Here is a 25,687-nt window from a genome sequence, read left to right as displayed (position 1 = left end):
GTTGTAAAACCGAAGAAACTTACCGGTACACCTTTTACCATAAGTCAAAAGTTAAAATATGTAAAATTGGGGTTCACAATAATAATACTAATTCAAAATTATGAAGAAATTGTTTTCTCGTGTCAATTCGTCAAATTTTGATTGAATATCCTCACATAATGAGGGCTTCAAAGGTTAACACTTCTTATCTTACACTATCTCACATCGGAAGACGTCTAAGTTTTGCCAAAGTTCACATGAACCGTTGTTGTGACAAAGAATGTTTCCAAAGGAAAAAAAAGCTATATACCATAACGAAAAATTCTTCAATGTATAGGTTATCTACACTGACGAAAAAAAGCTCAATTTGGATGGCCCTCATGGTTTCAACGGGTACTGGCATGATTAACGGAAGAAGGAGCAGTATTTTTGAACCAGGAGTTTTGGTCTCCACTCGTGCATGGTTTGGGCGGGATTCTGTGCAACCGGAAAGCTTTCACATCATTCAAGGATTACACACATGATCTGGAATCCTCTCTTCTATCATTTTTGCGTAGATATCTTCACCAAGAATTCACATTCCAGCAAAACAATGCTACTATTCATACCAGCAAGTAAACTAAGCAATGGATTAAGGACCAAAAACTTAATTTTTTGGACTGGCAGGCTCGCTCTCTCCTGTTGAAAATCCAAGGGAGGATCCTCGTACACAGAATCTGCACTGAGATAAATGCTTTTTCTGTCTAACGAGAAAGATAAACAAAGGCTTTGAGCTCTTTTACCGATTTTATCATATTTTATGGTACATTATGGTTATGCTACCCAATTGCTTTTGCACTTTGTCAGACAATGCGATGGAATGCGTAACAACGATGGAGCGTTTCATTTTTATCAAAAAGATAAACCTTTCTTTTTTGTTAACCAATTGACTACATCATGCTACCCCATTCAATCAGCCGGATTATATTTAACTAATGGAGATTCATAGTAGTTCAAAAAAAAAGAAATCAATATCCAAAACTCGAAATAAAAAAAAAGATCAATATGTTAAAAATAAATTATTATTACAAAAAATATAAAAAAAAAATTAGAAAAAAATATTAATTGCTCTTCCAAGTTATCATTGAGTGTGTTCATTGTGCAATTTATCTGACTCGGACCTTCCACGGAGAGCCACTAAATAATATAGATTCCATTTAAAGTGAGGTTCCATCTCTTTAAATAATAATAAATTATGTAGCCATAATTTTGTGGCTTTGGTGGGCAGAAATTGTGCGTGAACAAATCAATAAAATTAAAACTTCTTCTAAAATTGAGATGTGTGATAGGCATGCACCCTTTAGGTAATCAGAGAACATAAAATGTTATATTCCTATGAATAAAGAAAAACAGCAGCTCGTAGAATAATATCATAATAATCGCATAATAAAGCATAATATCATAATAATCGCATAACAAAGTTTATGCCTCACAAAATTATACGATACAAGTTTCATTCCTGTTGTCAACAACTCTTTAACTGTGGTACAAAACAGACAACTTTAACATCTTCTCATCATAAATTGCTACACGAAATAGTTGAGTGAATACCATTGTTGCACACATAAACGTTATTGACATAAAATTCAGCGACTTATTTGCGTATACAGGTTAACTTCGATATAACGTACATTTCACTTTCAAAATTGTACGTTGTATCGAATTGTACGTTATATCGAAGCATAATAAAGTACTCACAAACGTAGTCTATAAGACATTATTGTGTTGCTGTTTTAGTAAATGTTAATGAATAACTTCAATCAGAAGACGAAGCCAGCCTTTCTCATGATGTTTCCCTTCGTACTGTTGATTAAAGCTTGATTCATTTAGAATCCGGAATCAAAAAACCAGCTGTATTTCGGGATTGATTGAAAGTACAAAACTTGTTTTAGCATCACAATACAGATAATTCATTGTTCTATCAGAAAAAAATATTGAAAAATATTTTCCTTTACACTTTGGAAATATGTACGTTATATCGAGTGACGTTATATCGAGGGTACGTTATAACGAGGGTACGTTATATCGAAGTTTCCCTGTACTTCTCCCCTTGCAAAGTGCTCGCATCTAGCAAATACTCAACGCGGTGTCTTCCCTCGAAGAGCAAAAATAAAAGGATGTTGTTTATTCCTCCTGCATGCCTACCTATACAGAAAGTATGCTTACGAATAGGGATTGTTAACCGGTTTTACCGTTACCGGTTTTATAGCTAATACCGGGTCATTTTCCATTACCGAATTACCGGTAATTTTACAATCGATAACCGGTATTTTCGGTAATTTTAATTTTTACACCATAAATAATATTCGCCTTTATGCCGTTTTGAAATATTACTCTAGAATCTAAATAAGATCGAAAAATCCAACTGGCAGTGTTGCGCGATTCTACGACCTTCGACCTTCTGTTCAAAAATAGCTACTCGATCTCGATGCCCTCGAACCAGTTCTGGTCGCTGTTGAACTGCTATGTCGGAAGAACTGCACCCTTTATGAAATTGACGTCGGATTGCAATTTATGCTAGAACAGCTATCTACTATCTATCTGTGATTTCGGCGTCTTCTATCAAACTTCACGGACTGCATTGAACAAGCAGGCATTTTAAATCGTTCGTGATTTGATTAAATTTGACGATTATGGTATTGGTTCAGTAGCTGCATAACAGGAGGGAAAACACCCACTGGAAGATGCAGAATCTGTTGAGCATCAAGGAAAAACTTGACGATTGAATTGAAAATCTTCAGACATGTTTTCGTACAGAGGCAAATACATGGCAATGGTATTCGATGCTCTTCGTACTGTACGCCCAACATCATTGGACTCTAAACGTCCGTTTTCCTCTTCTGGAAATTTCGGTAAAGGGAAATCAGGGTAAACCCGACACCTCGTGATTTTTCCAATTAGAAGACATATTTTGCAAATTTTCCGATGTCCCCTGTACACATTTGTCATTTTTTACGTTCCGATTCACCATACAGCTGCAGGAGTCGCTTTACTGTCAAAACATACAACACAACACGACTGGTTAAAAAACAGGAGTCCGTGTAAAATTTCGCTAGTGGAATTTAAATGTTTTAGTTGGAAAATTTTGGAGAATTTAATATTTCTATGAGCTCAATTTATCTTAGATCATTGTTCAGTGTATTCTGTGAGACGATAGGTTGTTTTGTTGATTATCGATAATGGAAAACGTTGTTTTGAAATTTCGAGCCCATTTGGGGTAACACCGACACCTTCAGTCAGGGTAAAACCGATACCTGGTTTGTGTTCCATTGACAGGAAAAAATGTGTACTTGCTTTTGTAGATGTCTTGTGTTTATATTTGGAAGACAAAACGACAGCACTGGATTGATGAAACAGCCAAAACCAACGTTGAACTGGACTTTTCAACAAAAAAAGCTTGGAAGAGCTTCAACGCTCATCGGCACGACCCCTGTGGTCGCTCACCCAAGCTGGAATCAAAACTCTCGTGTTTACTCCGGACCAGGAGTAGGAAATCTTTTCTCTAATGGTTTTAACCCGACAGGGTGTCGATTTCACCCGCACTCTCATTCATTTCACCTAAAAACATCAGCTTTTCTACTCGAATTCGAGTTCTACTCAAAAAATAATCAACAGATACTGTAGAATAGTTCATGAATAGTTGAAGAGAGGTTCCGTAACGATTTAAAGTCGGAGGAACATGGGAGGTCTTGGAAATATATGGAAATCCTTAGGGTGTCGATTTTACCCTGATTTCCCCTAATGATCCGATTTAGATTTAGACGACAAAATTAACATTATTTGTGTCCTTTAGTATTAATTTTAACAACAAACTAAGTTGAATGTTTTCTTGTAAACAAATCATTATCAATAAAAGCTGTTTCTTCAAGGAAATGGTTTTGTTTCAAAGTATTGTTTTACCGGTAATTTACCGGTTTTACCGGTAATGAAATTTTCATTACCGAATAACCGGTTATTGAAATTTTGGCACGGTAATGCAATCCCTACTTACGAACTCAAACGTACAAGCAGTCCCTAGATTCCTTTGCTAGCTTTGAGTTCGTGAAGGGCTTCTGAGGGGGAGCCGAATGGAAACAGTTAAAGTTCTCAGGTGCTTTCAGGTACCGTGAGTGTGTCTTCCTCCCCATTCAAGTCATTCAAGTCATTATTCTTCCTCGTTTTGCACAAAACACACAACGAGCTGTTCAAATGCAAACAAATATGTTTGTGTGTTTATTTGCCCCCAACCAATCCAAACTAAAACGACGAATACATACTCTCGGTACGAAGACGGTGTGTTTATTTTCCCTCGGTTGAGAGCCTCCGTGGAAACTCACCCAGTCCCATGTTTATAAGTGTAAACATTTCGGAATCCGAATTTGTCTAGGAATTATTTATCATCAGTTTTTATTTGTTCTTCTCTCTTAAGTAACAGTTGAGGTGAAGTTTTCTCCACGCGCTTCGTTGAGTGTTGGAAATTGGAGTGGTTTTCAGTTTGTCGGAATTTCAGGCTCGAATAACGCCGCCAGTGAAACGGTACTTGATTGAACTCGAAAATTAATCAGGAGATTCAAACACAAAACGACAAACCGTATTCCACTCCAGGGGCCAAACTGAGTGGCGATGAGTGGGAGGACACTTGGCGGTGTATTTGAATTGCAAACTACTTTGATCTCTGCCCGCAGGGGACAGCCTGAGAACACACACAATCGTTGGCAGGTTCTCCGTTAATTGTACTGTGGCTTGGATAAAACATTCAGGATATCTTCCTAACGGTACCATGGTGCCCCCCATCCACCGGAGGCTGTGGTTCAAGATAAGAAATGGATGAAGACATATCTTTCGACGACGACGGTGCGACGATGAATGAACACATCTGGGCAATTTACGTGTGTGTTAATGGATTGTGCCGGAAGACAGGAAATCTGGCTTTCCCCCAGAGCACACCACAGACAGAGAGGCACTAGGCGGCATGATTATGAGTTGCAATGAACCGGGGCGAACATAATGGATTAATAGATAAAAGCTTGAGGGTAATTCCACTGCTGGATTCTAGCCAAATGGCCATTCGCCGCCTCTGGTGGTGATGCAATAAAGCATTCTGAACATTTATCATGGGAAAGCGTCCACTTGCCTTGTGGAGGAGCTTGTGCATCGACCATTGTACAGGGGGCTCCGGGGAAAAGCATTCGAATGGTTCTAAAATGTTTTGTAAATAATCTTTGCAACCTTTCTTTGTAATCTTTAATAAAAACATTCTATAGAAGAAAATAAGAAAATAAGAGAAATAATCTAAAAATCTCAAAATATACTATTTTTGGCAATTGAAGCATCTTTGCTTAAAAAAAAGAGTATAAAATTATTTCACAGTAATATTTAACGATCGGGGCTCTCCTGTATATATTTTGCAAATACGCGTTTTATTTTCACGACCACCAAATATCGCCAAGTATATATCGATTCATGCTTTGAGGGCCTCGAGCGATTCATGAAGCGATTAAAAACCAATTTGAGCAAATTGACAAATGAACTCTCAAAATTAACATGCACTGTTGATTGCTTGCTCTCTAGAGCGAAACTAAAACACTGAACTCATTGAATATCCAAGAAAATCTTCAGTATCTCTTAGTAAAATTACATCTCTAACTCTCACTAAAATATCATTTTCCAAAGAAATAATCCACAAATATGGAGCACCTTTCGCAGAACGGCAACAGGAAATCCGAACTGAATCGGTTATGTGGAGGCAGCGAAGGCGACATCGTTGCGGGACAAATTGTCATCTTTCGTTTTCACCGAAGAACACAGCTCTAACCTCTGAAAAGTACCTTCTTCACATCAGGCTTGGAAATCGCTGCACTTTGACGCTACCCTATAAGCCAAAAATAATGCTTGAATTCACGAAAATTGAATGATCGGTCGGAAAGGATCACCAATAGGTCCGAACACGATTTGTTTCCTCGTAGTAATGCAGCAATGCAATATTCATAGCTCCAGTCTTTTCCGCAGGTGATGCATTCAGTAACTGGCGATTATATATTCGTTCCCACAGCATCGTTATTGCATATTTCATTACCAATTCAAACTGACTTTGGCTACACATAAAACACAAATGTGTGCGTGTCATGCAAATATACAAAAGCACTCTCGCCAGCTGGTATGAAAATCGACTCGGTGCTTCTATCAAACAAAATTGCTCCACTATTTGCTTTTTCTTCCATTCTTCCTAAGTATCGTGTAAAACCTCCATAAAACTCCTCAGCATCAGGAAAGAATATTGTATGCTCGCTAGCTGGATTGAGACTGTGAATTGCAATCGCAAATCGACGAATTTCATGCCAACTCAGCTGGCCGTTGGCAGCACAATCTCAGATAGCAATATGAATTTCCGGCCAGACGTGAATTGATCTTTCATATATTTTCTGTTTAATTTTTTTATCTAGTATTGTTTCTGAAATATAAGGCTTTTTTGTATGGAGATTCCTGAAAAAATAATGTTTTACTCGTTTTGTGTGTAAATTTTCGCGTTTGATATGTTCTTGACATATTCCTAAGTAAAAAAAAACAGAGCATGTAAATAACGATAATTTATACATAAAAATGATACAAATTAAAAACTAATAATGCCCTGAAAAGTTCCCATCTCCCGATGTATGGGTGATTTGCTGGAAATTGTATGGGCTATACAAATCTATTTTTTCAAAATTTAAAAAACATGTTTTCGAGAAAAATAAATTTTCATTACCAAAACATTTTTTTTCAATGATTTTTGTTTTTCAAAAAATTGTTTATATTTTTCAATGATAACTTAAATAATTTCCTACAATTCATTCTTCGACTAATTTTTTTAGGTCTGATAGATTTTGTGTGAGAATTTTTTTAAAATTTGAATTTTTTTTAACTTTTGATCGAAAAATCCGAATTTAAAAACCATGAGATCTACAATATGTTGGTTAAAGAATGAAATGTAAGAAAATAATTCAGGTTTTCATCAAAAAAGATAAATCAAATTTTGAAAGAAAATTTCACTTTTAAAAAATATTTTGAAAATTAAAATTCATTTTTCTCGAAAACATATGTTTTTAAAATACTAAAGCTCTTACAATTTCCCACAAATCGTTCATACATCGGTAGATGAGCACCTTTACAGAGAAAAAGTTTTTCTGACAACCACTTTTTCATGTTTTCGTTGAAAAATTACTTTTAATGTTTAACTCGTAACATTTTTACGTATAAATAATCGCGATCTACATATTCTGCAAACTTTTTTCTATTTAGCAACATGTCGAGCACTTTATGGAATACTTTAAATCGCTATCTTGGCTTTAAACAAGATGCGGATTAATTGTAATTTTTCCAAAGAAAACATGAAAAAAGTTGTTGTTAGGAGAACTTTTTCCCATCTTCCGATGTATGGACGACTTGTTGGAAATTGTATGGGCTATTAATATTTTTTTTGAGAATTATAACACAATACGTTCTTGAGAAAAATAAGTTTTAGTTTCGAAAATTATCTTTTCAGCGACATTTTTTTTTAAATTGTTGGTATTTTCCTATGAAAATCTATACAACTTTGTACATTTCATCCTTTGACTACTACTTTGTCGGTATCATTATTTTTAAGTTATTTTTTTTTTTTGCAAAAAATTAAGAATTTTCGCCCTTTTCCAAAAGTAGTCTAATTTTTTTTAAAGGTTTAAAGTTACTTAAAAGATCCATGTATTTACACCCAAAACGTTTCACTGCTATCTAAGATGGTGCGGCAAACTTCTAAGACGAGTTGGCATGAAATCCGTGAATTAGTTATTGATACTCAGTTGAAAACAGGCGGAGCTTACATTGCAATATTTATTCTCTCCAAATTGCCCGTAAAATGAACGCTGCATTTGATTCGCTGTGGTATATAAATATTGTAGTTCACCGTTGCTTAAGTAGAACTTGATTGACAGCACGAATAGGAAAGCTCACCAATGGACAGAGCAAATATATCGGAGAACGAGAGTGCTTTCAATTTTCGTTAATTTAAACCGATAACGGATTATGGAATCATAATAGCATATCGAACAAATCTTAGAGAAATTCCGGGGTGCAAATCATCAAAATTCATTCGTAGTGAAAGTAGTTATTAACGTTAACTTTATTGCATAAAATTTCTGCTTGTTATCTGATTTGACACCCTCATTGAAAAACGTAGTGCTACGTCAAAAGACTGTTTCATAAACTACTCAATTCGTGGCACTTGTGTTTGGGGCAGTACCGCTTCCTGGGACCTGTTGCATAATCGAAATTTTATTGATAATACTAGTCTTGTAATTCGTAACTTGTATTTTCCTGCTAAATAATGAATCTACAAGTAAAAATCTACAAATCTAATATAACAAGTTGTTTAGAGTTATTAATTCAGTTCACAAGTGAATGTTGCATAAATCAAACGCAAGAGCAAATTATTAGTTTTGTTCGTTTTCCTAAAGTTTTGAGTGGACACGCATTTACAAATTCGTGCCACAATGTTTTTTTTTTTTTTTTGATACAGGAATATAATATAAAATCGCAAATCATATTGGAATGCGATTTGAAATGTATTTGCTTTATGATCCATAATTCTTGTCCAAACCTTGAAAGGTTGTTCCTTCCTTTGTCACTTAGGTCAGTCTTTGGCACTCGACTTGAAAAAAAATCACTGGAGGATTCAACTATAATAGTCTCTAGCTTTTCTGTATATTTTGATCCTGGAAGGTAGAGCTTGAGCTCAAAATCTTAAATTTTTAGGCACTTCAGATGTCTTTCTTTCAACATCTTTTCAATTTCAATTGATTCAAAAATTACGTTCTTGCTTTCTCGAGAACTTGTTTAGTCTTTTGATTATTTTCGACAAATAAAAACGGCATTTACTCCCGTAAAACCGGAGGCAGAAGTGTCTTTTGCAATTGATTTTTCTGAAATGAAAATTCAAATTCAAAAAGACTGGTAGGTAATGTCGAGGACATAACTAGAAAGACGTAGGACTACACCAAGAGCTGTCAATTGAAACAACTTATCGAATATTAGAGAGACTTTAGAATTATTTTGAATATTACTTTAGAATGCATCAAGCTGTTACATTGAATTGTATTGAAATACCCCTATAAATAGTTTGGTGGCCCTGACAAGCGCCAATGGATTCATTTTTATTCTCGCGAGAACATTTGTACCGTCACTACCATTACACCACATTTTACTTGATCGATTACACGAAAGCGAAGGGTGACGGTTTTCAGCATCATTCGCAGGACGGTAACAAAAGATCCGGAATCTGTTGTTGACGGCAACTATAGCAAACACAATGGAACGAATTTTTACCTCAGTTTTCAATCGAGGAACACAGCTTTCACTCTTGGAAAATTTCTTCTTCCCACCTGGTTTGCGATGTGTCAGAAACAATGCGCGAATCCGTAAAAACTGAATGATCGTTCGAAAAGTCCCCAACCACCAATGAGCTCAAAAAAAAAACCAGCTCATAAATTAACCCAAGCTTTCCACAGGCAAATACACATCAGTTTACTATTTTTATTATTTCGGATATCATCTTAGAATGCATTGAACTGTTGCATTGAATTGTATTAAAATAACACTTTAGTGAAAGTTTCGGTGGCCCTGAAAAGCGCCGCGCCCATGCTTTCATTCTTGCTCTCGCGATTTCGAAATTCGTGTTCTTATTTTATGTGTGACTTCTGCTTAATGGTTAGAAAATGAATGATCTTTTCGGAAAGCAACTGCGAAATTTATCCGATTTGACTGACGGTAGAATCACAAAGGGGTTGGGCTTATGATGCAATTTGCTTGTCACTTGTTTTGGTCAGTGTTATTTGAGGAGCACATATTGAACCAATCAAAACGTGGCACTTAACGCGTTTGGAAAATGCCTGACATTCCACAATTATTCAATTGCTTATCTCAAGGTTCGTTTAGAAAATAACTAAATAAAACAAGATAATACAACAAGTACTATTATCATTAATCCGATGTGAAGCGGAGCTTACACGGTCAATATTATAGTCAATATGATGACATTTGAGGCTATAATGACAGCTGAACACAACTGATGCTCGATATTGATGAAGAAATCCGGATTTTGTGATGGAATCAACAAAGCTAAGCAAGCAATGACCAGTGAATCATTTCGAAAAATATGTTTCTGAAGTATTAGGCCGCGTAAAAAACATTCACAATCATTTAATGTGAAAATTTCCAAAAAAAAAACCAACAAATAAACAAATTTCACGGAATGTCCGCCCCAAAGCTAACGGAAGAGCAGATAGAGCGATATCGGGAGTGGTTCGAAGCGCTCGATGAGGATCGCAATGGTTCAATCCCACTTTCGCGCTTGGAATCGGCCCTAGCAGACACTGTAGGCATGGGCATGCCACTGGTATTCAAGCCCTACGAGGAGTGGCAGCGAATGATCCGTGATGCCGATGCGGACGTTAATGGAACAATCGAACTGCACGAGTTTCTGCACATGATGGCACGGACAAATCATAGCAAATCGGCGGCGCGATTCTATCGACGAGCGTTCAAATTCTTTGACATAGATTGCGACGGGTACATGACTCCGGATGAGTTGTACAGTCGGATTTATAGATACCAGAAGCATATAACCAACGAGGAACTTTCGGCCTTCATGGAGGCAGCGGATGGGAATAAGGATGGGAAGATCAGCTGCGACGAGTTTGTGGATTTTATGATGAGTTAAATGACCTAAAGGGTTAGAGTCGACTACAATAAATTTCACAGCAACTGACATCAGAATTTTGTTGTAATGAATTATTGATCCGAAATGTTGGCTATGATGTTGTGACTGACATAAACAATGAAAATCGAATAACTGTTCCCTCCCTCTTAGTGGAAATAATAGGTTTTTCGAAACTCATCCGTTCAACTCATTCAACTCTCCCTCTAATCCGGGCATCTTCCAACAACCAACAACCTTTTATAATACATCATCCCATTGAGCAAAAAATGAACATCAATCTTTGCCCGCTTATCATACTCTTGCACGAAATATTCGCCATCATCGTGCTCATGCAATTTTCATGGCTTATTGTACGAACTTACAAATTAAAAAATTTAAGTAATATCGATCCGAATGACTGCTACTCAATATTGGGGATTATTTATAAGCATGCAACGTTTGCCGTTTTTCTTCGCTTTGTTCGCGGTGTCATCGCTTCTGTTTACGTAAAGTGAAAATATTAGACAAAACAAGGAAATGCCGAGCATTCATGCAGTCATGATTGAAACCGAATCGGGTAAATACTGAGGGGATGGATGATGGGAACAAGACCGTTGGGGTAGTTAGGGAGGTAGCTGGGCAATCATAATCGAAATACTGCCCGTCAATCGGACTCACCTACTCTCCGTTTGCGGTGGATTGTCATAATAATAGAATGTATTGATCCTGTTAAGGTGAGTGCGATGGTTTAGGTGAAAGGTATTTACCGCGCGATAATAGTACTGGACATTATGGATTGAAAGAGGCGACTGCTAATGAGATTGTAGATATTCGATAAGAGTATCTTAATTATTAATCCTTATCAGAGATACGTCTACGTTGATGTTATAGTAGAATTGTCGTTCAAGCTCTTCGTTTTCGTTGAAGTTTTAAAGGTTATTCATAACGGGTGAATATTGCCAAACCAAAAATAAATCTATCTATCTATCTATATATATATATATAAAAATGGAGTGATGTCTGTCTGTCTGTCTGATTCTTATAGACTCGGAAACTACTGAACCGATCGACATGAAAATTGGTGTGTAGGGGTTTTTGGGGCCGGGGAAGGTTTTCGTGATATTTTGAGACCCCTCCCCCCTCTCTAAGGGGGGCTGCCATACAAATGAAACACAAATTTCTGCATTACTCGGAAATTAACCAAGCAAACGAAACCAAAGTTGGCATGTGAAAGTTTTAGGGTGCAATAAATGTTTCTATGATGGTTAGACAGTCCTTCCCCCACTCAAAGGGGGGGGGGGAGGGGGCTGCCATACAAATGAAACACAAATTTCTGCATTACTCGAGAATTAATCAAGCAAATGAAACCAAATTTGGCATGTGGAGGTTTTAGGATGCAATAAATGTTGCTATGGTGTTAAGATACTCCTTCCCCCTCTCTTAGAGGGGGCTGCCGTACAAATGAAACACAAATTTTTGCATTACCCGAGAATTAATCAAGCAAATTAAACCAAATAAGGCATATGGAAACTTTAGGGTGCAATTAATGTTTCTATGGTGGTTAGATACCCCTCCCCCCTCTCTTAGGGGTGGCTGCCATACAAATAAAACACAAATTTCTGCATTACTCGAGAATTAATCAAGTAAATGGGCGGGACGAAGTTTGCCGGGTTAGCTAGTAATGATATATAAATAAGGATAATGATAATAAATAAATCCGATATAAATCCCTCATTTCGCCGAGATCACATAACAATTTATTTTCATATCTATTCATTCAGGTAACCCTCCGCGAGTCCTTCCAAGATATATTAGCAACGGATGCGTTGCATGGTATGTTTACCACAAATCATTTTTGTATTTCGGTATCTCAGTTCAAAGCGGTATTAACCCTTTGTGGTCGGAATTAATTTCTCTTGAAAGATATCCTCTTGTCTTTCCACGCTTATAATATTTTGTTTAAATCGATTACCCTTACCTTTCATTCATAGAAGCTTCATGAAAAGATTCACTAGACATTAACATTCGTTCACAAAAATATAAACTATTACATCGTTGAACAAAGTATTTAGTATGATTCCTTGCTGTGGTGGCTGAGAGCAGACAAACGACCGCAAAGGGTTAGTACGCTGATCCGTGTCGAAGTCAAATTCACGGAACGGGAGAGTGCAATTGCACAACAATTCTCGAATGCAAAATTGCAGCTTATTCCACCCTCAACCGGATGGCACGGATCCCTCACAATCCCGATGATGATGGGTGTGCTTTTCGATAACCGCACTCAAACAACCATCAGCTTCTATTGTACTGTCAGGTAGCAGCCATAACTGTTTTCCCTTTTCGACGCGAAATTTTCTTTGCGCGCTGACTCCGAGCGAATTCCAATCCCAGCCGGGGGTACACGGCTGTCGCAAGTCTGCCACCAAGCGGAATTGATATATAGGAGAAGTGTGCAATACGCACCCCCTAAGCGAGAATGGATTTATCTTGACCGTGCTCTTAATATTTAAGGTAACAACTACGTCAGTACGTAGATTAGTTTTAGATACTGAATAACAAAAGTGCTACGAATTTTATTTTGTAAGGCGCCCAAATTCTAAATTTCCAATCATACGGTGTTGAATGGCCCAGCAGCTTGTATGAATGAGAGATTCCATCAATCTATTCCCTTCATGCCCAGTATTCGTGCATTAATTCTCCAATCCGTGCTCTTGTTTTCCGGCATTCTCTGAGCACATAATATAGATGCCAGATGTGAAACATGTTTTCGTTTAGAAGACATTTAATCTTGTGAAAACATACTGGGGTCATTTCAAAGTATGTGAAAACAATTCTCGCGTAACTTTTGAAAAGGTCCTAAGTAACAAATGTAAACAAATCGAGTTAATGGATGCACACCATTAGTTCTCAATCATTGAACGCATTGTGAAAACAACCGTTCAAGTATCTATCCTTTTCACCTTTTTATCACCGATACAGAATATGTCCAATGTACAGATTCTAATTTTAAGCACTCAACTGTTACTTCGGACGCCACTTTCCTCTAACGTTCGATACGTCCGAAATAACAAAGCAATCAAAACAACACGAACTCGCACTTCGGACATTTTGAGTTTTTGTTATTTTCGAATGTAGATACCGTTTTTAGTGTAATTCTACGAATGATAACAATAAAGATCTGCTTTTAGCACAAAGTGCAAGTGTTTGGATCGTTGTTCAGTAGTTATTTTCAAATTTTCATCGTGCAACGTAATTTGTCCAATGTACAAAGCCGTCAGTCAAAACGTCCAATGTAACATTTATCGCTCGGAGGCTTCAATTTCAAACTAAAATCACATTACAACAGTTTCGATTGGTTTTCCAGAGTTATTATTGGCTGATAGTGGTAAAAGTAGTAATAAAGACTTCGGTCTTTAACTTCGTTTTTCTCGAGTTGATGTGAATGTTACATAGGACCTTTTCAAAAGTTACGCGAGAATTGTTTGTGTGATTTATCGAACATGATTTAGAAATATCGTGATGGTTTGCTCATTTTTGTTCATTATGATTACATTTTAAGACACTTATTCGTGCCATATTTGAAAAAAATCATCTGGCATCTCTCAAATACAAGCTATTTCTCTCGTGAGAATGTTTACGGCCGAAAGCGAGCAAATTGCCCCGATCGAGGGTATGCCATACTGCCCGATGGTATGCTGATGCGGAAAATATCAAATTGAGAAGGAAATGAATCCTCTCTTACCATTTTCTTCATCTGAGATATTTGCTGGGAACTCAACTCAATGAAAATGACCCACAGTTATCGCCTCCGAATTGGTTTCAAACAACAAAAACCTTATAGAAATAATGTAGAAAATTACATCGAAATTTGCTTCCAAAGAAAATTATTTTTCTTATTTTTTTAAAGCATGTTACAAATGTAAAACTTGCATGGTACGATTCTATCATTGACTAGCACGATTGCCTATATCCATTGCATTTCTATTCTTGCTGAAAGAAAATCAGGCGGGTCAAATTGCCCGGCAGGCGCGTTTTAGACACATCTCCTCTAAGTGTCTATTCGAATTCTTATTTTTTTTTCATCGCGCCTTCCGCCACGATGCGGTGCAATGCAATCTGCGAAACCGTTCCGGTGGGAAAGTTTGACAGAGCCGCCCTCTGTCAAAAGGTGGCAACCACGCACTGGGGTTGATGGCGGAGGAGGCATTGAAGCCAATTGAGCACAGATATACGATTTGCTTTTGGTTGGGGCTGGTATATTTTGCTGTTGAGCGATTTTTCCGCTTCCAAGCGAATGGAAGTAGTAAAAGTTGAAAATATGATTTACCTTTCGCCGATGGTAGAGGATGAAAATCACAGCGAATTGACTTCTGCGAATAGCGGGATGTACGGTTTCGATCATCATTTCGTTGATTATTGGTTCTTGGATGCACAACTTCCTATGATCGGGAAGTATGCAAAAAAAAGTCAAAAGTGGTTCGAAATGGTAATATCGGAAAAATAACCGAAAAAACGTAGGACTACACCAAAGGTTGTATATTCAAATAACTTGTTGAATATCCAAGTAGTTTTACAGTATCTCTTGAATTACATCTTCAACGCTCTCAAAAACATCATTTTCAAAAAATATGCAGCATCTCTAGCAGAACGATAACATAAATTTCAAACCGAACCGGTTGTGTGGTGACGGCAGCGATAACAGTAACCGATGCAGAAAAAAATTACACTTTCGGTTTTCAACCGAAGAACACAAAGGTCTCAAATGTGCTGTTCTTTGACGCAACCAAATACCGGTACCAATGCTCAAATTTATGGAAATTGAATGATCGATTGTAAAGAAACATCAATTATCCCCAGAAAACGCTCTTAAATTCAAACAATTTGTAAATAAATAAATATAAAAATAAATAAATGAATAAAAACCAAATTAACTCTCAATTTTATGGTGTTGGTCGATCACTGTCTAGAGCAAAATCCGCTGAGAGGAAGAGCAGACATATTCCATAACACAGCCCTTCATTCTGTCCAAAAAAGGCATATTTTTTCCTGTTACAGAAAGCTTCCTCTGTGTGGCGCTGCGGCAATAATCCAAATTAACTCTCAACTTTCATAGATGATCTTAATTGATCGCTGTCTAGAGTGAAACCAAAAATCGAAACCACAGAACACAGTGAAACTAGAACAAACCTAATTGTATGTAAACTTTACTTGTTGCATTCCTCGACAATGTGAGTAGTAACATCGGAAAAAGCTTACTATTTGATTCGTTACATAAAGGGTGTGTCACATCAAATTGCATCACGGAAAAAACGCTGTAGAAATTTAATTTTTAGGAATTATATCTTCAGCTTTCGCTTATAATCAGATAAGAGTGTATAGATCACGTTGGCCATGCTTCACTGTCAATTTTTCGTAAATTTGGAAAAATGTCGTCGAACGAAAAAGAGCGTCGTGAATTAATCCTGTGCACTCATTTCGAGAATCCGGAGTTGTCACATCGGGACATCGGTAAGATGCTGGGAATCGTCCAATCCACGGTCAGCAGAGTACTAAAACGATACTTCGAGAACCTAACCATCGACCGGAAGGTGAAGAACGGCAAAAATGGATGCTCCGTCAGTGAAAAAGATCACAAGCGCGTAGTTAAGCAGTTTAGACGTGATCCGAGAAGTTCGGTCCGGGATGTCGCCAATAAGCTGAATTTGTCAAGTTCATTCGTCCAGCGGACCAAGCAGCGGGAAGGCCTGCGTACATACAAGGTTCAGAAGGCTCCTAACCGCGACGAAAGGCAAAACATGGTGGGGAAGACGCGAGCCCGGAAGCTGTACACCGAAATGCTGACGAAGCCGCATTGCCTGGTAATGGACGACGAAACCTACGTCAAAGCGGACTTTCGTCAGCTGCCGGGCCTGTTGTTCTTCTCCGCAGAGGACAAATTCAGCGTTCCGGAGGAGATTCGCAAGCAGAAACTATCCAAGTTTGCCAAAAAGTACATGGTGTGGCAAGCGATCTGCTCTTGCGGAAAGCGGAGCGCCCTCTTCGTGATGACCGGCACGGTAAACGGGCAGGTTTACCTTAAGGAGTGCCTACAGAAGCGCTTACTACCACTATTGAAGCAGCACGAGGGCCCGACCATCTTCTGGTCGGATCTCGCTTCGTGCCACTATTCAAAGGACGTGTTGGAGTGGTACGAAGCCAACGGGGTCACCTTCGTGCCAAAGGAAATGAACCCGCCCAACGCGCCGGAGCTTCGCCCAATAGAGAAATATTGGGCGATTATGAAGCAGGCCCTCCGGAAGAACCCAAAAGTTGTCAAATCGTAGGCGAACTTCAAGAGAAAATGGTTTTCTGTTCAAAAAAAACTACAACCTGACGTTGTACAGAACCTTATGGACGGGGTAAAGAGGAAGGTGCGAGCATACGGGCTTGGGCTCGAAGTATCTTACTATAAATAAAATCGCTAAAAAATAAAGCGCGGTCGTCGTGAACAGTCGTAAACGGTCGTAAATGTTCGTATTGAATAAAAAGAAAATGCCAAAAGTTGTTTAATAGTTTTTATTTTACTGTCTAAAATTTTCAAAAGGATCGGTCTACTGGGCGAATTTCTACAGATTTTCTACCGGGCTGTTACCGTTTCAAGAACTTCTGAATAGTATGACTTGAACCTCAGGCCTAAAGAGGTTGCAATTAGGTAATTTAGATCTTCTCCTAAGTAGTTGAAGTGACTTTCTAATCTAGCGTATGAAGATGCTCTCAGGCGAGGTAACCTCGGTGTTCTATGTGCAGTCTCGTTCTTCCTTGTCCAAATACTTTTTTTTATGCAGCAACATGCGGAATTACTTCGGATGTACAGGAGGGGCCAGGATTTGTATTTTTTGTTATTTCTTCAAATGCCTGAAGAAGCCTAATGCACTACATAAAGCAGCACTTTTTTGTTGTTTAGTTTGTGAGTGCGTGTGCCCTCTCTCAGATTGTTATCCCTGAAGACAATTCTAGGTTGTAAATAATGTAAATGATTGATAGATGTTGTTTGCTTATTTAAATTCGTAGTATTTACTCTTACTCGACTGGTATTAAAATAATTTCAATATATCCACAAGAGTTTTATTATTGTAATATAAAATCCTTATCGGCAAAAAATCAATTCAAGATTCTTGCAGAAAACTTTATACTCAATCAAAGGATATTTATTCCAAACGGAAAATTGATCCATCGTTCATTACCTTTAAGTAGAAATGTGTTTGTATCTAAAATGTATTCCTTTATCAGCTTCTTGTACATATGCATTTTCTCCCAGTTGCATATTTGCAAATAAAGTGCCGGATATCCACCCTCCGGATATTCGGCTATCCGGCCTAGAAGCTTGCCGGATATCCGGTATCCAGTATCCGGCCAAACCACTATCCGTTTCATCGCTAGTAATTATATTAGCTTACTTGCAAAAAAAAATCTACGCCCTTGCGAGCGGCCTTCCGACAGTTAACCGGAACATTCGCCATGGCGTCCTCCCCAGTTTTCGAGACAAAATTAATGGAGTAGATCTTACGCTTCAGGTTGCCCAGATGTTCTCGATCGGACGCAACTGGAGGACATTGGGCGGGTTCGCCGACTTAAGTACCACATCGATATTGAGCCGCTCCATCTGCTCTAACGGTCGCTTCGAGTAGTGGGCCGACGCCAAATCCGGCAAGAACACCGCGTTTTCGCCCTTATGGTATTTCTTGATGAATGACGCAACATGCGGCAGACACTTCGTACTATAAATTTCCTCGTTCACGGCCAGTCCGGAGCTAAAGAAGAGCGGCTTTGACATCCCCTTCTCGATGATTGTCAGCCACAGCAGCAACTTCTTTGGGAACTTGGTGTGTGAAATAAACTTCACTTCGGAGCTCAATTCTTTCGTGGGGGAAGTAAAATACGAAGTGCCCTGTCTCGTCGTCCATCACTACTGCCAAGTCGCGATTCGCCGAGAAAATCGACTTCGCCATCTTGTTCAGTCGCTGCCGCTGCATCATTAACTGCATTTACATGTAACAGTTCCCTTCTTCCGATGTATGGATGACTTGTTGGCAATTGTATGGGCAATTCATAAATTTTTTTCAGGATTTTAGAGAACCATTTTTGAGAAAATTATAAATATTTTTTTTCTGTGATTTTTTGAAAATTATTTGATATTGTTTTTGATAATGAAAATATAAATTATTTCTTACATTTCAATCTATAATCAACATTTTGTAGATCTTGAAGATTTTTCGAAATTTAGAGTTTTTTTTTCGAAAAATCTTAACTCTAAAACTTGAGTACCTACAAAATTTTCGGTAGAGAATGAAATGTAGGAAATGATTTATGTTATCATCAAAAATATCAAACAATTTCAAAAAAATCATTGATAAAAAGTAATTTGAAAATTCAATTTAATTTTTTTCATAAATATATATTATTTATCAATTCTGAAAAAAATATGTATGAACTGTCAATACAATTACCAACAAGTCATCCATACATCGGAAAAAGGGCACTGCTACAGGTAAAGAGTTTTCCCAACAACTACTTTTCCATGATCTTTTCGAAAAATTACTATGAATGCTTAAATCGTAACATTTTAGTGTGTAGATTATCGCGATTGACATATTATGCAAACTTTCTTCTGTTTAGTAACACTTCAAAAATATGTCAAACCCGAGAACATTATTTTTTTCGGTAGTCTCCCAATGTCCTGGAAAAAAGGTAATGAAGATTGTCGAGCTTCGAGCGACATAGCATGCGCTGCCATAACCACTTCGCAAAAAGTGAAGTCAGTCGTTGTGTTTATCTTTGATTGCCCACCGCATCCATGTAAAAATTATATTTTTAGGAAGTAATTTATCAATTAAAAACGTACATATTTGTAGAGCTCCCGCTGAATATGGGGCTAATGTGATAGCGTGGAGTGAATATTTGTGAAATCACGTCGACAAAGACGGATAAAATTGATATTTCCATGTGCCATTTTCACTCCCCCACGTTCATAGAAACAAACGAAGTTTCATTATTTTACCTTTATGAAGTTGATGTTTTAAAAGCTCTCAGTGTCGGTGTGTATGTTGTGAGATAATGATCACCAATTAATCAAAATTTCACCGAAAATGTTACTGCTTTCAAGAACTAAGCTTACGACTGCTCTCTGGACCTTTTTTCCACATGAATAATCGAAATAAGCCACGATATAATTGTCATCTGTTAAAAAACAACCAGCTGAATGATTTCATGAGAATTTTGGCTTAAATTATCATGCGATCGTGAGTACTTTCAACACTGTTTTGTTTCTTCCATATAAATTCCATATTGAATGCAAATAATTACGACACGATATTTTGCTTGCCAATACAGATACACTTCGCCTACTGCTTCACCTCTATATGTATCTCATTGGTAGTCTCCATACAAAAATGCCCTATATTCCAGAAGTCTATGTATTGGTGACTTGTTGGATATTACAAGGACTATTCATATATTTTTTATAGGATTTAAAGAACAAAAATTGGTATGTTATATATATGATACAACCGCAAGGTTGACGTGGGACTACCGTTGTTTTAGTAAGTATTTTTATTGTATTGATTAAATTATCGAAAAAAAACACAAAAACACAGCTCGGTGGGAAGAAAAATACCCTCTACCTGCATGTATATTTGTAAAGCGGATTCCTACAGGTACATTGATTTTGATGTCTGTGTTGGGGAGACCGTAAATCGGACCAATCAAAACGAAGCAGTTAGGGCGTTCGAGTTGTAAGCATTCGGAATCTTTCATTTTTCCTGCATGTTTTGTGTTTAGGTTTCCATTTCACCCCCCATATATTACGGTTAGACGTAGTCCCACGTCAAAAAAAAATACCAAATTAAGGAAAATGAATTTCAATTTTTGAAATAATTTTTTTTCAACGCAACTTAAAAATGTTTTTTATGGAAATTTAAATAATTTCTTATATTTTATCCTTTGACGAAAATTTCAGAGTCAGAATTTTTTGTAAAAAACGAGCAAATTTTAAAATTCCATGAGAATTTATTTTTCATTTGCCCAGGATCCAATGAAAAACAAGCTATTGGAGACAATATTGGCTTAATTGTTTTGAAAAATTAAGATTTTTTCAAAAATGTAGTTTTTGAGATATTCCATTATTAAAATTCATTCTCGATTTGTTTCCGGTAAAAAAAATCTTTTAGTGTTAACTTTTTTCCGAAACGGCAAAACTATAATCTATAACTTTGCCTTTGCCGATCAAATAACTCATTTTGGCGTTATGGTTTATTTTCTGAAATGATAACATTTTTGCATGAAAATCAAAAATGAGTCGTGATCGTATTTAAAAAAATAATACCGTAAAATGGCATCGCACTTAGTGCCGAACAAGCTGGCAAAGTTCCAGCCAAAGTAAAAATATGAAATTAAAATGGTTGCATGTTGATTGGTGTAATGCCCCAGAAGCGTTCGTAATTGGATAATTTTAGTGATGCGACCACTTTTTGGTTTTCAAGTTAGCAGAATATTCACAAAGACAATAAATAAATAATAAACCTGAAACGAAAAATAACAACAACTGGTGAAATGTGACGGTATTAAAATATTCGCAAATCTCGTGGAAGACCGAGGATCTCCAGAGCTTTGAGTTATGGAGTTTCCCGGCAGGATTTGATAGAACATGGAGACGTACTATCGTACATTTTGATTGATTAATTAATTTCTTCTATTATAGGGACTTTAAACTACAAAGTTTATCTGTCTCTAGCCTTGAACAGGCCAGTTAGAAGATCTATCAAAGAAGGGTTCTGGAATTGAACTCTCGATTGTTCACTTAGTAAGAAGACGCGCGACCATTTGGCTATCGCTCTATCTTTCAAGCGATTTCGAAATCTAACTAAGTACAAAAATATCTGTTTGACAACACACCAATGATACATAATGCCGGTATACAAAAAGCTCGGCCCACAGTTATTTGCTTAATCCCAAGCTAGAAAAGTGCTATAGCTCTTTTTTATGTGTGGCAATCCCAAAAATCTACACCTAAGCAAAATCGTCGAAAGTGGGTATCTTCCTCATCCACTCTCCCCCTTCCATACATACTTCATCCAACCCAAGATTAGATTAAACGCCTTTGCTGGGCGGGAGCTGTTAAACAAGCGTGACCTGGCGAGAGGCGGCGGCTGGCAGGTGGAGTCCTCAGCCGGAAAAGAGGATATTTTTATTCACGTGTCGCTCCACGAGAGCGGAACGGCAGCAGCACGAAAAAAAGAAAAAACTGATAAAACGGGTCGTAAAAATGACGGAGGAACCCTGCCATTACGTGCCAAATGTGCGATGAAAACACACCGGACAAGCAACGGCTATTTGTAATGACCTTAACTGATCTCGTATTTCCTGGGAGTCGCCGTGGATAGCTCCGGGTGGGTGTTGGCATACCCACAAAACTTAAGTTGCCGGTTTTTGTGCAGAGAGTGTGTGTGTGTGTGTGTTTTCATGTGCTTCCATTGGGACGTGTTACGCGCCGTCATTCCGCAGTCGAGCCCATTGTTTCTGAGCCGCAGTGGCCATATTTAGTCCTGGGATATGCCGGACCGGACGCGACAGAAGACCCAGGACTCATTTTCACCGCATTCTCTATCGCAGAGCACACGACTGGACATGTGCGGAGGGAGGTTTGTACACGGTAACTGAACCTGAACCCATCGGCATCGGGTTCACCTGTCGATAGCATCCAACAGCACCAACAACAATAACCCACACGTGGCCACATCTCGGCCAGGACAGTTCGAACGAAAACGACTGGCCAGATGCGTGGATGAGAACTCGAGGGAGTGAGTGTGGTCCAATTCAATTATCGTTCGACCGCAGGATAGAAGAGAAAAATGAAACCAGGTCCAAATTCATGAATATGGTGCTCTTCTGTACACGGGATGGCGATGCTTTCGAACTGGCGTTGATGAGAGAAGCGTTGTTTGGCTGAGTTGGTGGGAATTTTGGAAAGTTGATCAATTTATTCATTTACGCGGTGGTGGAACTATAGCGAATTGCGCCAGAAAAGGCACCTGTTTTCGAGGTATGATGCTGGAATAGTTTATACCTTTTCTTTTTTTTTTCATGCTCTGCCGATTGATATATTGAATGCGGTTGCGAATAAGTTAAAATTTGACAACCTGATGAATCACTTCTGTCATGAGGACTCTGTGTTAGGGATAATTTTTCATCTAACCTTAATCGTAGTAATTTACCCATCATCACTGACACGTTTCACTTCATAAATTCGAGCACCGGAAGCCATCCTGCTACCTTCCCACCATAAAAGGCAGCATCTAAACAAACAGACAATAGTAACCGAACCACAGGACTCTAACTTCAGCTTCTGCAGTTTAGTTCAGCTGTTTTCCCAAAGGTTATTATTTATATCGTTGCCTCGTGTCCCGCGCGAAACGTTCTTGCATCCCGAGTTTCGACTCAAAATTATGTCAACCACATCGGCAAGAGCTCGGGCTCAGGCCATCCGCCAGAGCTAGGAGACACCACAGCCTGTTGGTTTGTGTCGCACTCGAAGCACACGAAAAATGTAGCCAGGATACTGGAATGAGTGACGGCTCCCCTAACCACACGGAATACCCATTCTCTAAACTCGCTGAGTAGGGAACCATTATGGCGGTGACCATGGGTAGAGAAATGTGACTGGAATGGTAGCAAATTGCCACAGGATGACAGCCAACAAAGTAAAACAAAAAAAATATAAGCGACGGACTGAAGATGCGACGGCATTTACTAGAAGCCCGAAATTATTTTGTCATCCTGGAAAAGCAATAAGGATGAGTGCTGGAGGAACAACACTTGTTACCGGCGGGAGAGGAGGCTCATCCAGAGCACCATTATTTTGAGCGGAGCATTTGTTGTTTTTGTGGTCCTTGTAATTACTTAGAAAATTAAACGGAGTTTGCGAATTATGCCATTAGAAAATTAATAAAATCGCTCCGCAGAAGGGATGGTGGTGAAAGTTTGTCGCTTACATTTTTGAAGTATCTTAAATCGCACTTCTCGGGTTCTGCAGATTATGTTTCTATCTCCGAAGGATATAACCCGCAAACCATTGGGAACATGCCACGCTTAGGCCATTTACACACTAGGCAACCTAAGTTGAAAAGCAACTTAACGAATATGTCAAAAGAGTTGAGAGCATGTGTAATCAAATGGGAGCATACACACTAGGCAACCGGCAACTTAAGTTGAACCAACATTTTCGATTCAACCTAAAGTGTCGAAAAGTGTCTCCTTTTTCACCGCTTGTTTACATCGACGAATATATATTTTTCCACTATGTTTCGTAGGAGAGTGTATGCATACTGACAGATTTCCTACGAGGTGTTTAATGAAGGACGAAAGGTGGGAATGTTTATGTTTATCTATGAATCATCGTACGATTCAATTGAATGCATAAAAGTTTTCAACAAAACTGGAGTTAAGCACATCTTTAAATTTAAACAAATATTGATAAGAGATTTCCAGCAATTCTTGAAGTTTTTTACGTGATTTGGTTACTATATAATTTGTTTTAAACGAAGGTTTATTGTAATGATTTTATTTTGAGGTTTATATTCACAAACATACAAGTATTTTTGTTTTTATCCCATTTATTTATTTATCAGCCTCATTAGCATTTTATCTGTAACAGAGCCGGGTTTTTATCGTGTACATGTACATATGTTTATGTTTCTATAAATTGTAAATTACACAGTAGAAGTAGTAGCCATTTAGGCGTTAGATTTTCTGTTCCATTACATTATGGTAAATTACACTGTAGTAGCCATTTAGGCGTAAGGGTATTCTATCTGTTCTTCCATTGTTCAGCAGACCGGACAGCGGAGACAGTTGATATTGATCATTGTTGGGTTATTTATAGAACAGCAGCCCGATGTTTCTTGCAGAGCAGAGCAGTTGTATGGATGAATCGATCTTTGTTCCACCGTGGATCGATCTCCATAGCTGATGATGGTTGCGTGGACGTAGTTATTCTATAACAACACAAAGATGGTCAATTGAGGGTCCTGAGTTTGAACTCACGATCGATCGCTTAGTAAGCGAACGCGTAACCAAGTGGCTACGAAGACCCCCCAAACATACAAGTATGACTAATATAAATTGCATGTATATGATGCGCCTAGCCAGCCCATACATGCACACATGGAGGCGATGTACATACAACCCAGCAAATATTAAATCGTATAATTATAATTTATATAACATCATATACTCCATATACATGTATATGGCCTCTAATTTTGTATGCATATGCCAGTCATACACATCATACATTACTTAAATGTGTCTTGGATGTATGTATGTCGCCTCCAATTTCAGATTTTTTTTTACGATTTAATGTGCGAGATAGCTGCGGCTCGATAATCCAAACAACCGGAGTTCAAATCCCATCGGAGCAATGTTATAACCATCGCTACCACTCATATCAAAGATTTATATTCCTAAAAGTCAGTTCATTAATTCCTATTTGTACAAACATAAATGTTTACAAAGGTTCTATATACAGTAAGTTAAATTTAATTCGGCAATTTAGTTGATTGGACAGACCTGTAATGCGACACGTTTAATTGGACGATTTTACCTCTAATTGAACATTTTGTAAACAAAATTATGACCCCACATTGAAAGTCGCCACCAGACGTCGACACTGTATCACTTTCATCGCCAATGTCCAATAACAGGTCAAAATCAACCCCAATGCGACATTAAATGGTGCCTCGGCATGTCGCATTAAATGTAAATTACTGTACATAAAAAAATGGTGATTCCCGGGGCTGAACATTTTCCGCCATTTTTTTATGCCAGTGATGAATCGTATATTCGTATGACAACAAACTTATTAGATGGGGATTCGCTATCCAACTCTTGACGAGTAAAGTTCAGTGTCGTTATTGTGCATTGCCACTTTTACTATTGTGCGATTGG

The 25,687-nt window shown here is 37.9% G+C and overlaps 2 protein-coding genes across 5 annotated transcripts in view; both read left to right on the top strand.

Moving 5' to 3' along the window:
- The window catches only part of LOC129777862 (uncharacterized), a 175,458-nt gene that overhangs the window by 12,723 nt on the left and 137,048 nt on the right, over positions 1-25,687 (top strand). The window lies entirely within an intron of this gene.
- On the top strand, positions 10,173-10,729 carry LOC129761621 (calmodulin-like). The gene has a single exon (XM_055759357.1). It carries the CDS (start codon positions 10,262-10,264, stop codon positions 10,727-10,729), a length of 468 nt encoding a protein of 155 aa, XP_055615332.1. The 5' UTR covers positions 10,173-10,261.

This window comes from Toxorhynchites rutilus, chromosome 1 (assembly GCF_029784135.1).
Source record: "Toxorhynchites rutilus septentrionalis strain SRP chromosome 1, ASM2978413v1, whole genome shotgun sequence".
Taxonomy (NCBI): domain Eukaryota; kingdom Metazoa; phylum Arthropoda; class Insecta; order Diptera; family Culicidae; genus Toxorhynchites; species Toxorhynchites rutilus.
The sequence above is the reverse complement of the archived record's forward strand: the minus strand, read 5'-3'. Positions and strand labels throughout refer to the sequence as shown.

Coding starts and splice junctions, on each gene's coding strand:
- LOC129761621 (XM_055759357.1), top strand. CDS start 10,262: ATGTCCGCCCCAAAGCTAACGGAAGAGCAGATAGAGCGATATCGGGAG.